General features: G+C 43.7%; 1 protein-coding gene and 1 long non-coding RNA gene across 4 annotated transcripts in view; one reads left to right on the top strand and one right to left on the bottom strand.

The window, feature by feature from the left end:
• The first annotated feature begins 418 nt into the window (after positions 1-418).
• Positions 419-15,193, top strand: LOC142027233 (uncharacterized). Its single transcript, XR_012649058.1, has 3 exons — positions 419-578; positions 4,408-4,554; positions 12,758-15,193. It is a non-coding gene; the product is annotated as an uncharacterized LOC142027233 (long non-coding RNA).
• CKMT2 (creatine kinase, mitochondrial 2) overlaps positions 11,098-15,197 on the bottom strand; it is a 26,452-nt gene continuing 22,352 nt past the window's right edge. For all 3 annotated transcript variants that reach the window (XM_075020981.1, XM_075020978.1, XM_075020980.1), the window contains one exon: positions 11,098-11,327. In XM_075020981.1, the coding sequence (XP_074877082.1) occupies positions 11,208-11,327 (120 nt within the window). In that variant the 3' untranslated portion in view covers positions 11,098-11,207. The remainder of the gene's footprint in view (positions 11,328-15,197) is intronic.

Raw genomic sequence — 15,197 nt, 5'->3', positions numbered from 1 at the left:
CCGTGGTGTTCTCGCCTGCTCGTTGGTGATAGGACGAGAGGAAATGGCCTCAAGTTGCGGCAGGGGAGGTGTAGATTGGAGATTAGGGAAGACTTCTCCACCGAAAGGGTTGTCAGGCATTGGAACAGGCTGCCCAGGGAAGTGGTGCAGTCACCATCCCTGGAGGTATCCAAAAAGCGTGTAGGCAAGGCACCTCAGGACGTGGTTTAGTGGGCATGCTTGACGGTTGGACTAGATGATCTTAAAGGTCTTTTCCAGCCTAAACGGTTCTATGATTCTCACAGAGAAACGTGTGTTATGGTTGTTTTCTGTATGGTCTCATTGGAACCGATGTGTCTTTAGAGTGAGCATCCATCTGCAGTTTGTGAAGGCACTTCAGAAAGACTAACCCTCTTCTATTGCAGGGGTAAAAGGATTGCGGGGCATAGCCCTTTGCAGGCACTTGTGCCTCCCGCGGAGCAGCCGGAGTGGCAGGGAGGATCACAAGGGGTGCCAGGAGCCGCTGTCGGTATGCAAAGGACCTTTCTCCTTGCACAGCCTTGCTGCCAACAGCCCATCGGCTCCTGGAAGTGGAATGGGTGAGTTGGCACTGCAGTGAATGCCAGTGGTGTCATGGTGATGCCCTGTATCCTGGTGTGTAGGGGAGTGCTGTGCCGTACCCCAGTAGCAGTGCAGGGTTGCCTGCCACAGAGCTACCAAGGAAAGGGGGATTGCAGAGGCTGGGGCACGGCCACTGATGGGCCTGCATGGCTGCTTGCCAAGTGTGTGTGGGACAGTCCTAACCTTGGGGCTGTGGCCTGTGCCGACTCCTCTCTGGATGCAGCTGCACTCTCACGGTTTTGACGCTAGCATACTTCACGGTTTTATACACTCTCCTTGCAGAGGAGGAGCCCTGCTGGTGCAGTTGCACCAGTTTAAATGCTCATATTGTTCAGTCAAGTCAGTCTTGTTTAGATGGGGTTTATCTTTCACCAAGAGCAATGCTGGGGCACTGAAATAGTCCCTGCTTCTATTGTGCAGCAGTGAAGCTGATTCAAACCTTCAGCTGAAAAATTTACAGTGGGCTTTCTCAAGGAGGGTAGCTTTTTGAAACATATTTTATGACACATGTTACTCTCTCCAAACCACTCCCTTAAGGTTCACAAAATAAATCTCTAGGACTATGTTGTTAGAGGCCTCTGCTTAGCAATGAAATAAATGTTCAGAAATCCAGTAAGATTTTTTTTCTCAAGTTAGTTTCCTGTCTCTTGTATTCTTAGCATTTCACTAGATCACCATTGCCTTTCCTGGTAATCTTGAGCTAATGTTATAAGGACAGCTGGGCACCATTCCTTCTTTATTAGTTATCCTTAATATTTGTCTTCCTGGAGAAATTGCCTTGCTGTACTTTGCTGATTTTCTGGGGCTCTGCGTCCACTGGAGGGAGGTGTGCACAAAGCATGCATTGATCTTGCTGTTAAACTGGCATTGCTGCTGGTAAGAACGAGGACAGATTTAAGAATAATTAGAGTGCCTTTACTACAGGTAAAAATAATTGATGAACGCCATTTAAGAGCCATTGTTAATAAGCTAGGAAATGAAATCAGAAAGAATCAGGTTTTCATTTCAAAATTAACTAATTTGCTGATGTAGTTACAGCTCAACCACAGCATGAGGTCCCAGTTGTTCTAGCAATGTGCTGCCAGCAAGCCTGTAGCTTAGAAGTTATGGCCAAAGCTGATTCATACAGCCAGGAAGGGCTACTAGAAACAGACGACACTAGCCCAAGGGTAGGGAAGATAAAAGCAATCAAGGATCCCATAGGCATCACACATCACACCCATTTCGGGCATACGTATGTTACGTATTTATTAGACTGTGCTTTATGAATAGTTGTATATTGATGTGTTAGGTTTTTAAATGGTTGTTAGGCATTTTTTTGAAGTGCTGAGGTGAAGTACCTTCTAATCTGTACGTAGCATACATGGCGAGATTAATTTTATGTATTACAGTGGGTGAGGATTGATTTACTTGTCAAGTGAAAAGAAAATACATGCACACATACATTTAGTTACATCCATCTATGTATGTCCATCTGTCTTATCAGCTTATTTTCATGAAGTGGACGCAGCAGTGTGCCTCCTGGTGCATGCAGGCTGCTCACTGGTTTCGCTTCAGTGCACGTTTCTGTTTGGCTGCAGCTTCCTCTTTCCTCCTTACTGAGCTCACAACAGACAGGTTGCCTTGCTGTACTGGACAGAGAAATAGACGTAGAGAAAAGCTGAATAACAGCATAAGCAAGACCAATGAAAAGGGACTTGCTTTACTTTCCTTTCTTCTGAAGTGTTAAATGTGTTGCCTTTCAGTCTAAAGTTTTATGTATGTGTGTCTGGGCAGGATCAGTGGACCTTAGGATCCACGACCAGGTTTGCAGGCAGTGGAAGAGGCTGTTTAATACCTTTCTACTACATAGGTCAGACAGTATTTCTCCCACAAATATTGCTTCTTTGATAGTGATCACACCTGTTTAAATTTGCGCTGGTTTAGGTTTGTTCCAGTTTGACATTAGTCGACCGGCAGCTCTGCTGTAAACAGGCAGCAGGTGAAAAATGAGCAAGACAGCAGTCATGCAAATCATTGTAAAATTTTGTTGCCTTTTTTTTCATATTTTACTAAGACACAGCAAACTGCCCATCTACAGAACAGTGTTTGTAGCAGCACGGTCTAATGCCTGTCTTGGGAGACTTTCTTCATAGTTCATCACAAACATAAAATGCTTCGGAGATTTGAGACAACAGAATTTAAAATCTGGACCAGTGGATCTTGTAGCATTTTTGGCAACTTGGGATGGAATCTACTGGAATATTGTGGTTTGAATCATTTGATCTTAGTAACCAGAGAAAGGAGCATGTGTGAATCCTCTCTCCTTTAAAGAAGCTTTTCTTTTTTCTTTTGGTTCACCCCTTATTGTATCAAATAGCATAATTCAGGGCCTGATTCAGTGTTCCTCAGCCCATGTCCGTGGGACTTATCCTCTTAGATCGTGACAGTACATCTGAAAGAAGCACATCTTGGAAGATGGCAATCTAGGACGGCCAGCACAAAAAAATGGCAGTGGTTAAATGCCAGACAAGGCCTGTGATGTAGGTTCAGGAGAGTAAAAAATGCGAAAGGGCAAGAAGGATGCGGTAGTAGGAAATCATGAAGGAATACCAAGGCAAAAATGTTCTGCCTGAGAACCCTGGGATTCACAGCTATGCTGCAGCTCCTTTACAAAACAGAGATGATGCAGGTGCATTTTGGGGGCCCAAAGAAAGACTATAGTAAGTTGGAAAAGGAATGTAAAGATGTCCCCTGTAGTCTGGTATTTGATACAGGTGCAACTGTGAAGCTGAATGCATCACAGCATCAAGGTCTTTATGAAGCTTAACAAGTGACTTTGGTTTTGTTCTGGCTGATAATGTTCATAATCCTCAAACCCCAATCCTCAAACCCCAAAAAGAGAAGTTTTGTCTGCTGAAGACATGCCAGGGGCATTAGTTTTATGTATGTATGACTGATGGTATCTTTGTTCACTCTTTTTTTGCTCGTGTTGTTTAGATAGTTACTACTACTTGCCAGAGTGTCAGGGTGACATTTTCCTGGTTGTTATAATTTTGATTTAAACCTGGGGAGAGAAAAGAAAAAGTAAGGCCTGTTTCTGCTTAAATTCTTTTATATCTGCAGTATTCTGTGTGCTCCTGTACAGGCGTTTGCTTTGGTTTGTTCACTATAAGATGAACGGATTTCTGATCCATCCTTTTGGCTTTCCTGTCTGTGTTAAATGATCACATATACTGTATTTAATCTTAAATATTTATGGATTTTAATTGCTACAACCAGGGCTGCATCACTTTCACTAAGCCTGCTCAGCTGACCATTGCTCTGTATTACTTCCATCAGGCTATGTTGCATGTGGCTCTAATTCTTTCAGGATATTTATTAAGTGCTTAAATGTGTTGCTCAGTCAACTCACATACGTTGCTGGATCAACTTGCATATTTAAAGGTTTATATTTAGGCATGTGCTTAAGTGTCTGGTTGAACTGAAGCCTTTAAAGGTTAGCCTGTGGTCAGCTATTTTGTTTAGTTACTTTACACTGCAAAGAAACACTGCTCTTTACTATTTCTATATCAGAATGATAATATGGAAGGCATGACTCAAGTGAAGTAGGATTGTTAGACACACACTGTCATGATAGAACAAGAATTTTCTCTGTTGTTAGTTTTGATGGCTGCCTGTTAAGGAAACATTATTTTCTTACAGGAGAACATAATTTTCGCTTTTTCAGAAACACACAGGGAGGAACTATATGACTTTAAACTTACATTGCACAGCACTACACTTTCGCTAGTATGCTAATATCACAGAGTAAGTTTTAATTTCTAGGGTTGAAGATGGAAAAGCACTGGCATACATTTGGATGCAGTGGCCTCTTCCTTCTACAATATTGGCTTTATTTTGCATAAAGCTGCCGTGTTTCACAGAATAAAGGAAAAACAACGGTCTAGAACTGCAAGCAGAAGAAACATAGAGGTACAGATTGCTTAGGCATGCTAAACAGCGAGGGAGGGTGCTCCATGCTGCTTCTAATCTTTTCAGTCTTACTGATTTCTGGTATTCCTGTCCATCAAAAAAAATACAAATCCCTCGTTTCTACAGAAGAAGGTCCATGTACCAGTAGTCTCCACAGTTACTTGCCAAGTGCCAGCCAAATGATCAATGGCTTTTAAGCCTGAAGGCATTTGCATAACTAGCTCTTTAAGTTCTGTTGGAGCTAGGCACCTAGACACATTTTCAAGATTTGCCACTAACTTTTCTTATGAGTAATTTATCTTTGCTTTCTTGAATGGTTTGTGTTTGAGAATGTGTTCTGGCTTGAAGGAGGGAAGTGCGCCTCCAAATGTGTGTGTGTGTGTGTGTGTACATATATATGTAAGTATCTTCATATTTGGTGATACAGATTTAGCTAGCTAGGTAGTGTCATCAGCATGTGGGCCTTTTTAGACTTTAAAAATACATATATTAATTATTTTTAGTGTGGTTGTCATTGGTGTTCATGAGATGCATACATTTTCCTCGTAATTCTTGTCTTGCCCCTGTTGCCAAATGACTGTCAATGTAAGTGAGAAGAAACCCTGCTTCAGAAAGCAGAGCTACAAAACTGGAATGAGAGCTAAGACAGGTACTTTGGTAAAGGCATAGACAGAAAACTTACAGAAAACATTTTCATTTCAGACAAGAAGACACGTGCACAAACTGAACTCATGTTAACTGACATCATTAATCAACTTTTTTTCCCTTTGTGTGGGAAATTCTTGGATCCGAGTTCCCAGAAAAATGGGTAGATGAACAAGATATATTCATTACCCTTCTATACTGATAAACTTAGTATTGTAATATAGCTGGTATTTTCTCATTAGGAGCCCAGCCTTCTATAATGATTTATGCTGAGTGAATTAAAAATGTGATATCAATCTGCAACAACATGCTGTGCAGTAGATGACTGTATGTTTGTGCCTTCTTGGATGACTTGACTTGGTAGGACTTCTGTACTATACGTAGTGCACTTCAGTGTATGCCATGTCTCCAGGCATCTTTGCAGGCAAAAGAACTGGCTGTTTAAAGTCTTCAATCTTTTAATTAAACCTTAAGCTGAAAGTAAAGTGTAAAAGGCATTACAGTAGAAAGATGAACATTAATTATTTCAGCAGGTCTTAAATTACATTCCAACAAATCTTATTAGTAAAGTAATTCTGCATATAAATATTAGCTGTAATTCATTCCCCATGTTATCTCCTGCCTTTTTTGATATTTCCAGAGAAAAATTACATCAGGTGTGTTCAGGTGTGCATTAGTCTTGTAAGAGTGACAGTTTAATGGACTTCTGAAGTCTTGTCTAGTCAGTTTTTGTTAGGATAGCGAATGATTTTAGGGGTAAGATGTCATGACTGAAATAAATTACAGCTGTCATAGCTACAGGCTTGGGTCTTAAGCTTTCAAATCAGGCTTCAGAAAATAAATCAGTTCCGTACATGTAGTCCCACCTACCAAAGTCTTCAGTACAGGGAACCCTCCTACTGAGGTATGAATTTGTTTGCTCTTTCCATGAGTTGTGTGAACACCAGTGCATGGAATAAAGCCAAAATTGGAAGATAACCACAGTAGCTGAGTCTTCAACCACCCTGATGCTGCTATTATGCATGTTGTGTTATATTTCTTGGGAAAAATGTGTTACACTAAATTCTCCACTGTCTTGCTGGTTTTCTGTACTAACAGCTCATATTCAGCCCTCTAGTGATGGATAGACCTTCTGACTTACCAGAAAACTGAAGAGCTCCAGGCAGTATGTGTTTGTTCAATACCTTACTCAGTCATATGAGACCTGTCTGTTAATATATGGAAATCTGTCTTTTGCATATGTCGTAGGAGCCCATTTACCAAGTACAGGAAAGGTTTAGTCCTCTTTGTGAAGCTATATGTGTGTGATTCTCTTTCTTTGGATCTGCTGTCCTGAACCATCCCCTTGCCTCCTCCTGAGGCAGCCCCACAAGTGCTACTTTGTGCCCTGGGCTCATGTTTCCTGCCTCCCTCACCTTGGTGCAGTCTCCAACCCTGCTCCTGGCTTGACTTTTACATCTGAGCCACCCCTTGACTTTCCAGTTTACTGACAATGTTGCTTATCCAGACCATGGGTTTGTTGCAAGAGCTGGCTTTTCTCAGGGTCAGTCACTGTGTGCACTAACTTCAACACAGCTCCAAACCCAGTTCAGGCTTGGCACAAATAATTTGGCTTATGTGTCCATGCTTGAACCTTCCAATATATGTAATTATGCTCCTGTCAGGCTGAGAATTACCTAACTTCTGTTTTCCTTGGTTCTTCCCTTCTTCTGTGCTTTCAGCCTGTGCTTCTCTCATCCACTGTTTTGTCTCTTCCTTTACCCTGTACATGCCTTGAAAAAGTAGGTCCTTACACTAACTTTTTGGTAGTGCACAGGTCAAAGGATCTGTGGCTTCCTGAGGGCCTTTGGTCCCCCTCTGGTACAAGTGCAAATCAACAGTTTATTCCCATCACCCCAGCCATTTAGACAAGGTATGTATTGTTAAAGAAATATTTGTATGGCAGTTTCAACACAGAAGAATGTGTTCACTGTTGTACAGAGGCATCTCTTGCAAAGTCATTGTCCATTTCCTGGTAGAGCTGAGAGTACAGTGCCTACTTTTCCCTTGTCCTCTAATGGCAAATTCCTCTCCAGTTCTCACCCTGCATGAGCTGCCTGATGGACCACAGGTGAGCTTTGATGGGGCATGACCTGAGAGTTTACTTTTGCTGATCCCTGGTCACTCATTTGTTCATCAAGAAGATTATAAAAGAATTTGAGGCATGGCATATAGCTCTTCTTGGACTATTCAATCAAATAAATTTCAAAGATTTATAGAGAATCAGTGTCTGAATTTATCAGGAAAGAGTTTTATTGGCAGAAAAGGATCTTGGCAGTGCAAAATTGCTGGCATGGGAAAACTAAATATGAGAAGGCAAGAAGTAACACCATATGTCTGGGGTTAGTGCACCAACCCAGCTTTTTAACCTTTAATATTTTCTTATTGAATCATAATCTGTATGATTCTGTTTCTTTGTTTGATAACCTTTCAGGTTGTTTATTTCCTGCTGCAGCCATTCATTGGAGCATGTCCTCTGGAAACAGTGCCCGTGCAGTGTTTCTGCCTTTAAACTGTCATTGAAGGCTTACAGGAACAGAGCCCCCCACCTTCCCACACACTCCAGCTCCAGGATGTACGCAACTTGGAGATAAATGTGGTCCAAGCAGACTGCAAACTGGTCTGAGGACTGTAATGATGGACTAGGACTGAGTAAAGATGTCCAGCATAATGTTAATAGATATGTGACTGTCCAAGTTTCATTTAAATTACTAAATTAAATTAAATTATCTAAAATGAAGAATGAAAATACATCATTCATATTAACCAGCTGAGTTACTCTTGCTGACAGTGTAAAGGTCATGGAGGGTGAGAAAGATCACAGAAGCGGAAAATGTAGATGACAAATAACAAGCCTTTACAAAATAATCCATACGAGAAAGAGTATTTTGATTGTGAAGGACACACTTGGAAGCCAACAATACAGAGAAAGCCAGTTTGTTCGTAGCAGAGGGTAAATTGTATCAGGGTATCCATATTTTGTGCAGACTTACAGTTCCACGTGTGGTCAGAGCACAGGATGGCCAGGGCATTTCTCTGGCTTATTTACTCATCTGCAGGCATTTTGCAATATTTAATTCAGTCACAGGATCACAGAATTATGTAGGCTGGAGGTCTGGAGGTGATCTGGTCCAGCACACGCCACCCCAACCCCAAAGCAGGGCCAACTTAGATCAGATTGCTTGTGACCTTGTTCCTTGAGTTTTGAGTATCCCCAAGGCTGTTCCCATGTTTGACCACTCTTGTGGTGCAAAAGGTCTTCCTAATACCTAACTGGAATTTCCAGTGTCCCAGCTTGTGTCTGTTGCCTCTTGTCCTATCACTGTGCACCTCCAAGAAGTCTTCAGCTTGTCATCTCTGCATCTTCTGTTGCAGATAGCAGTTGTGCATATCAGTAAGATCTGCCCTTAGCCTTCTTTTCTCCAGACTGAACAAACCCAGCTCCCTCAGCTTCACATCATACAGCATACTCCAGCCTCCCCCCCACCCCACCCCCCCCCGACCCTCTTTTGGCCCTGTCCTGGACTTGCTGCAGTTTGTCACTGTCTTTTCTGTACTGGGGAAGCCCAAAACTGGACATGGTATTCCAGATGTAGTCACACAAGTACGAAACAGAGGGAAAATAATCATGTCGCTCAAGCTGTTGGCTGCAGTCATGTACAGTCATGTAATACAGCCCAGTATGGGCATACCGCTGACTCATGTTCAACTTGCTGTCCGCTGGGACCCTAAGTCATTGCAAAGGTGCTTTCCACCCAGTTGTCCCCCAACTTGTGCTGTTGCATGGGAGTTGCTCCATCCCAGGTGCAGGGCTTTGCCTCTGCCTCTGTTGAACTTCATGAGATTTCTGTCAGCCCGTTTCTACAGTCAAATGCCCTCCAAGAGCAGCCCTGCTCTCCATTGTACCAGCTGCTGCCTTTCATTTAGCACCAGCAGTGGACTGGCTGACTGTGTAATGCATCTCATCATCCAGGTCATTATTAAAGGTATTAAAACAGTATCGTCAGCTCCCATACCAACCCCTCAGGAATGCTGCTAGTAAATGGCTGCCAGCTGGACTTAGTACCACTGCCTGTCGGCAGTTTGCGAGTCAGCCAGAAAAAAGCAAGTGGAGGCTATAATCTGAGCACATTTGGTCTACAGTCAAATTTTGTGTTGATCTGAGTGTTTTGGAGAGCTAACAGTAAAGTCTTTGCAGTTTTACTTATTTGCCTTCTATGTAAAATCAGCAGAAGTCTCTTTCCCTCCCCCAGAATTACTATTATTAAGCACCATTTAGAAAGCCGGTAGCAGAATGTTAGGGAACGTACCCAGCATGGATGAGGAAGAAACAGCAATCATATGGAAGCTCCAACCTACTTTATACACAACAGCTCTTCTTGTGAGCAAGAACGAAGGGCAAACCATGCTGCTGATTTCCAAGAGCTGCTAATTCACCATCTAGCTCCCAATTAGCTTCCAGTTGTGATTTTTAAAGTCTGTGACTGGTAATGACCTAGCTATCCAGTCACAGCTCTTCAGATATGACTCACTGAAAAAGCTTCCCAAGGGGCTTTGCACCAGTCTGGCATTGTACAGTAGATGTCAGCTGAGGGGTTTCTGATGAAGGATGCTTTGTTAGGGGAGTTGCGACCACGTGAGAATTAAACTAGGACTAACACATGTTTTCTCAATGTTTTCTCAGGGCTTACACTGCATGAGTTTTATAAACTAAACTAGCATTGCTCAAGGTGCTGCAATGGTCTCCAAAGCACCAGTTTGGACTGCACATCCTGGATGTACCCATACCTACAGTAGCAATGGGCAGCTCAGCAGTGTCATTTTGCTGTCTACACAGACCTGAAACATTTTCTGCTGATACTACTAGCCACTCAACAGCAACAGAGGCAGCGCATTCACCAGAGCATGTTTTGACTTTTTTTTTTCCTGAGAACTGTTGTTTTGAATGTGGTTACTGTGGAACACTGAGTATGTTTCAATGTGCAAAAAAAAGGCAATCAATGGGACTGTTAGTGTCTGCTATTTTTTCTTTCCACCAAGCTGCTCACCACATGGAATAGCAGCGAGCACAGAAATCTTGCTCAGAGTGGCAGTACATCCTAAGGCACTTTGATGAGTGATGGCTAGCTGAGCCTGGTCCCCATTACCTGGAATCTGAAAGCTGCAGGAGAAGACCAGGACAAGCCATGCTAGACAGGTTTGTGTTGGATGCAGAATATCAGCAAATTGATTTGCCTGCAGATTTTGGGGCCAGCTTGCTGCAGCCGGAGGCCACAGGCCAGAAATAATGCCTGAGGGAAACAGCTTAGCAGTGACCTGATAAGTTCTCCAACGAGTGAAAAAGTCTGAGAGTTCGGGGTACCATGGTAAAAGAATTTTGTGTGTAGTCCCGGACAGAGAAGAGACAGCTCCCGTGCAGAGACACCATTGAGTTCCTGATGACAGGTCAAGTGGTGGACTTCAGAGACTGAAGGCACGTGCAGCTGCCTACCCCAGTTAACTGCTGAACCCACCATGGCGTACAATGGTTGCTGAAAAAGCAATGACCACTTCACAGCACCTGCCCCTCAGGCTGACAGATTTCGGCTGCCTGAACAGTCACTGGAGAGAAGTGTGTCTGTGAATGGAAATAGGGTGCTCGTAGGAGACGTTGTAAGTATGGCCATAAGTGCAAATGCAGGATAGAATTAGAGATTTGTGCTTTTTGCATTACTGAGGTAGTACTTTTCTTATTGTCAACCAAGAAACAAAGGGAAGCACACAAGAGTGTACCAAGGTGGTTGTATTGGGTGCGCCCTAGTAAAGCTGCACAAAGACTAGTTTCTGCCAGTGCAGCCAGGCATCTAAGGAGACGTCAGGTATCAGGTAGTGTTTTATTACACCAGGTATTTATACACAGATATACAGAGGTGCCTTTCTGTCAGAATGGCAGCCATATTTACCATCAGTTGCCACTATCGGCAGCAAGATCACTTCCTGCCAAACTGAGGCAATGGCGGTGGCACTTTGATGTCTTGACCTTTTTCCAGTTTCTTCTCACAGTCAACTAGATAATTGACCCCATCAATGACAATCTGGACTAGCTCCACCTACAACAAGAAGAAGAAAATAGTAGTAATAGAAGCTTTAGCTAATGCTGTTAATTGAGGAGGGGACAATAAGCTTGTACTGCAATGACAGCTGGTAAAGCTATAAGTAAGGAGGATCATGGCATAGAGATCACACACCCTGTGTGTGGATGATGCTGGTCCAGTGGAAACCCATAGTAATTCCCTTCTCCTGTTTGCTGTGAGTTTGGACTGCCAGCAACAGAAATTTTCAAATAGGTCCCTGAAGTTACTTCCACCAAATTCTGCTCCTACTCATATTTCTATAGGAGCAAAGCAAACAAACAAAAGTCCTTATATGAAATGTTTAGGCATGAGTTGAGAGACCTATTTCAAATGTGACCACTGTGAGGGTGCAGGATCCTCCCCAGATGCTTGCTGGGAAGTAATGCCTGGCACAGCCAGGGGTGCCTGTCCATTGTGTTCCCCACACTCGACGTATGAGGATGAAGAAACCAAAACAGCAGTGCTGTGAGTGCTTAGCATTACCAGGCAGTTCTCGCTGAAGCAGCAAATGCCCTTGCTGTGTCTTCCCAGCTCCCAAGCCCTCACTGCTCCTGTGCTTTCAGAAACATTTATGTGAGCATGGAGTCAGACGGTAACTAACTGGGATGGTGGTGCAAGGAGAGGAAGACAGAGGCTCATTGCCCTGATTCACCCTGGCCCTGAATACTGCTGGAGGTACAGCGCAGGAGTCCTTCACATGGCTGGGACTGGGAGGATAGCAGGGCTACCTGTTCGGCCGCAGCCATTGAGACTGCCTGAGAAGGCTCGTCAAACCAGCCTTGCACTTCTTCACAGGCACAGCTTGGGACTGTAAGTTCCGCTGCAGATGACCACGAACGCTGCTGCAATGATTCATCAGCTGTGGGCAAAGATGGCTTACTCATTCTGCCAGGTGTGCTGGCTTTCCTGAGGTGGTTTTGCCAAGCCCAGGGCCCACATCTCTGAAGCAGAGGCACTCATCCTAAAATCATGCTGGCTCCACATCATCCATCACTCCTTTGTTTTCAGCTCTTGATTTACACTGGCAGTGGTGGGATTAGCTCCAGGCCCAGAGCAGCACCAAAACTTGCAATTCTATATGGCAGGGGGTAGCGGTGTCTTTGTAAGATTTTTCAGAATTGCTGAAGAATACAAGGTACCTGGTCCCCACCAGACTTTCTCCACTGGCAGTGACTTGTGAGGACCACAGGCCCTGTGGTACTATTAGCCAGCAAGCTATAGCTCTGATTTTTCTTAATCTTCATGAAATGGTTCATTAGCAACCTTTAATGACTGGCTTGTTAAAACCAAATGTGAAGACTAAATCCCGTTGTCTCTCTGTTGTGACAGTTGCTGATTTTCAAGGGATTTGTTTTTACTATAAAGCATTTCAGTGGCTTAGCAATTTATTTTATTGTCTTTTACAGACCAGCTGTGTTGGGAAATCAGAGGTCTGAATTTGCAGCCTCCAGGAGAAAAGGAATTTCATATTAAGTTTGCATTGACCAGTAACTGAAACAAAGCAAAAATACAAACAATTTTGTCTTGCACCTTCGGGAACGTAATTCAGTTCTGCAAACACATTTACCACATAATGGAATTTACTTTATTATGTACTGAAAAAAAAAAGTCTTATAATAAAACATTTCTATCCCCTTGAGTTTGTCTTGTTTTACTTAGATTTCAAAATCTTCAAGGTAGGGATTCTGTCTTATCTATTGGCTTAATCCTTTGAATCCTTGCTGTATGAGGCATCACTGACTTCAGTGGAAGTCTTCATATAAGCAAAAATTTTTAGGCTTAGGCCATCTGTCAGTAGAACTCATTAATTAATCATGCCATGTAATCCTTTTCTATCTTTACTGTTATTTTAGAACCACACATGATGATATTTCCAGTATTAATAAATGTCTTTGTCACATACTGGTTTTGCAAATAATACAGCTTAATAATTTTTCAGTCTTATTTTTTTTGGTCTAGATCCAAAGGAACATAGCTGCCTACATCAAACTCCAAAATTTAAAATTTCCAAACCCGTGTCCGAATGTCCCTTGGCTGTGAAGACATTCAGGGGCACATCTCAATAAGAAAGCACAGAAGACCTGACTTGGCTCTGTCCCAGTGGCAGAAAACCTGAGGTGAGCAAGGAAGGGAAGCCAGCTAGCTGGCTGGGGACCAGTTTGAATCCAGTTGTAACCCATGTGCGGGTTATATTCGTGTTACAGAGACCTACCAAGAATCAGGCTGAACTCAGGTGTTGGGCTGCAACACCAAGACCAAACCGCATCCGTATCTAAGCTGCCAAAGCCTCTCGAGTGCTGTGCTGTTCTGGCTAAACACACCTTGACAGCATGCTTTTCTTTGCAATCAAGTTTTAACTTGCAGCAAAGCTCCCTAGGTAATTAAAATTTTGCTGCTGAGCAAGCAGGCAGCCCTTCAAATCCTGACATGTACAAGCAGATTGGCATCTGAGCCCAAATCGTGTATTGCATTGCTAGTGGAGAAGAAGGGTCCTCAGGAGACATCAGTCCCACCGGGGCCTGCCCTGTTGACCATAGCTGAGAGGTTACAGCACACACCTGGGGGTGAAAGACATACTTGACAGAAGGTTTGAACTTCTGCTTCCGATCTACGAGCAGAGTGCTCAAGTCACTGGACTTACAGGGTCTTGCATGGTAAATTTTTGTCTCGGTTGTTCCTAACCTGGCCAGGGGTGAACACAGCCCTGGTCTCAGTGAGGAAAGGGAAGCTGTGGCGGTGGCACAGGACTTACAGCCCAGGACCTGGAGTAAGGGTTTGGCTCAGGCAGAGCTAGTGGGAGGAGGCTGCAACTCTTTGGCATGGCTGTTTCTCCCCCAGCCTCCAGTAGATCTGCTCTTGGGAGCTGTTCTTCGTTATAAAATACTTAAATATGAAACTGGAAGGAGTCCTGGGACCCAAGTCTCTCGGGAGAGCAGCAGCACCACCAGGCTGTAGGGTCATTTCCACTCTCTGGCACAAAAAGTACTCATTCAGACTGAAATAGCTTCAAAACAGACGTCTGAGATGAACCTGTCTCATCGTAGCCTACAGCCAAATGGGGAGGGCTCAGAGCTCACAATTAAGTTTTTACCCTGATTTAAACCTAGCTCTCCTGCGTCCTCTCCTCAGTGCCACACAGGACACATGAAGATGGCACCAACTCCTCCTCAGTTATTCTGGAGTGAAAGGACTGGCCTTGTCCTGCTGTCTAACTGTGGAGAAAGCGCATGACGGAATGCTAAAAGGAGCACACCACCTTAAACCAGTCTTGCTTTCAGTGCCTGATTACCTGAGTGGATTAGGACTCGATCCCTGCTTCTTTCCCCAACATTTTGCAGCGCATACAGGAGCTACTGCCCCGTGTGTGGGAGCTAGCTCAGTGCCCACTGTACAACTTACAAACATGTCTTGTGTCCAGCACTGCAGAGACTGCCAGACACCGATCTCATAGCTGGGCACTCCAGCAGGCAGGCAGGTCTAAGAGTTTGTGCTGTGATGCTGAGAAACATCATCCTGGGGGATGTCTGTTAACAAAGCCAAACCTTTCCAGCACCTATGTGCTCTCAACGGAGATACTTAGCACATGGTGCAAGCAAGTCACATTTGTGCAACTTGCTCAGGGTTGGGTTTTTTCATTGCCATAACAGGAATATTTGTCAAGCACTTCATGCACGTTAATAATTTTTCTTTGAGTAAGCCTTTCCATTGGACCAGATTCATCAGGAGTAAAAACCACCATGGCTCCACTGAGGTCAGTGGAGTGAACCTAACCAGAGGGAAACTGACTCATATCAGTACAGATCTGAGCTAAAAAGCAAGTAAAAAAGAAAAAAAAAAAGAACAGGT

Source organism: Buteo buteo, chromosome Z (assembly GCF_964188355.1).
Source record: "Buteo buteo chromosome Z, bButBut1.hap1.1, whole genome shotgun sequence".
Taxonomy (NCBI): Eukaryota; Metazoa; Chordata; class Aves; order Accipitriformes; family Accipitridae; genus Buteo; species Buteo buteo.
The sequence above is the reverse complement of the archived record's forward strand: the minus strand, read 5'-3'. Positions and strand labels throughout refer to the sequence as shown.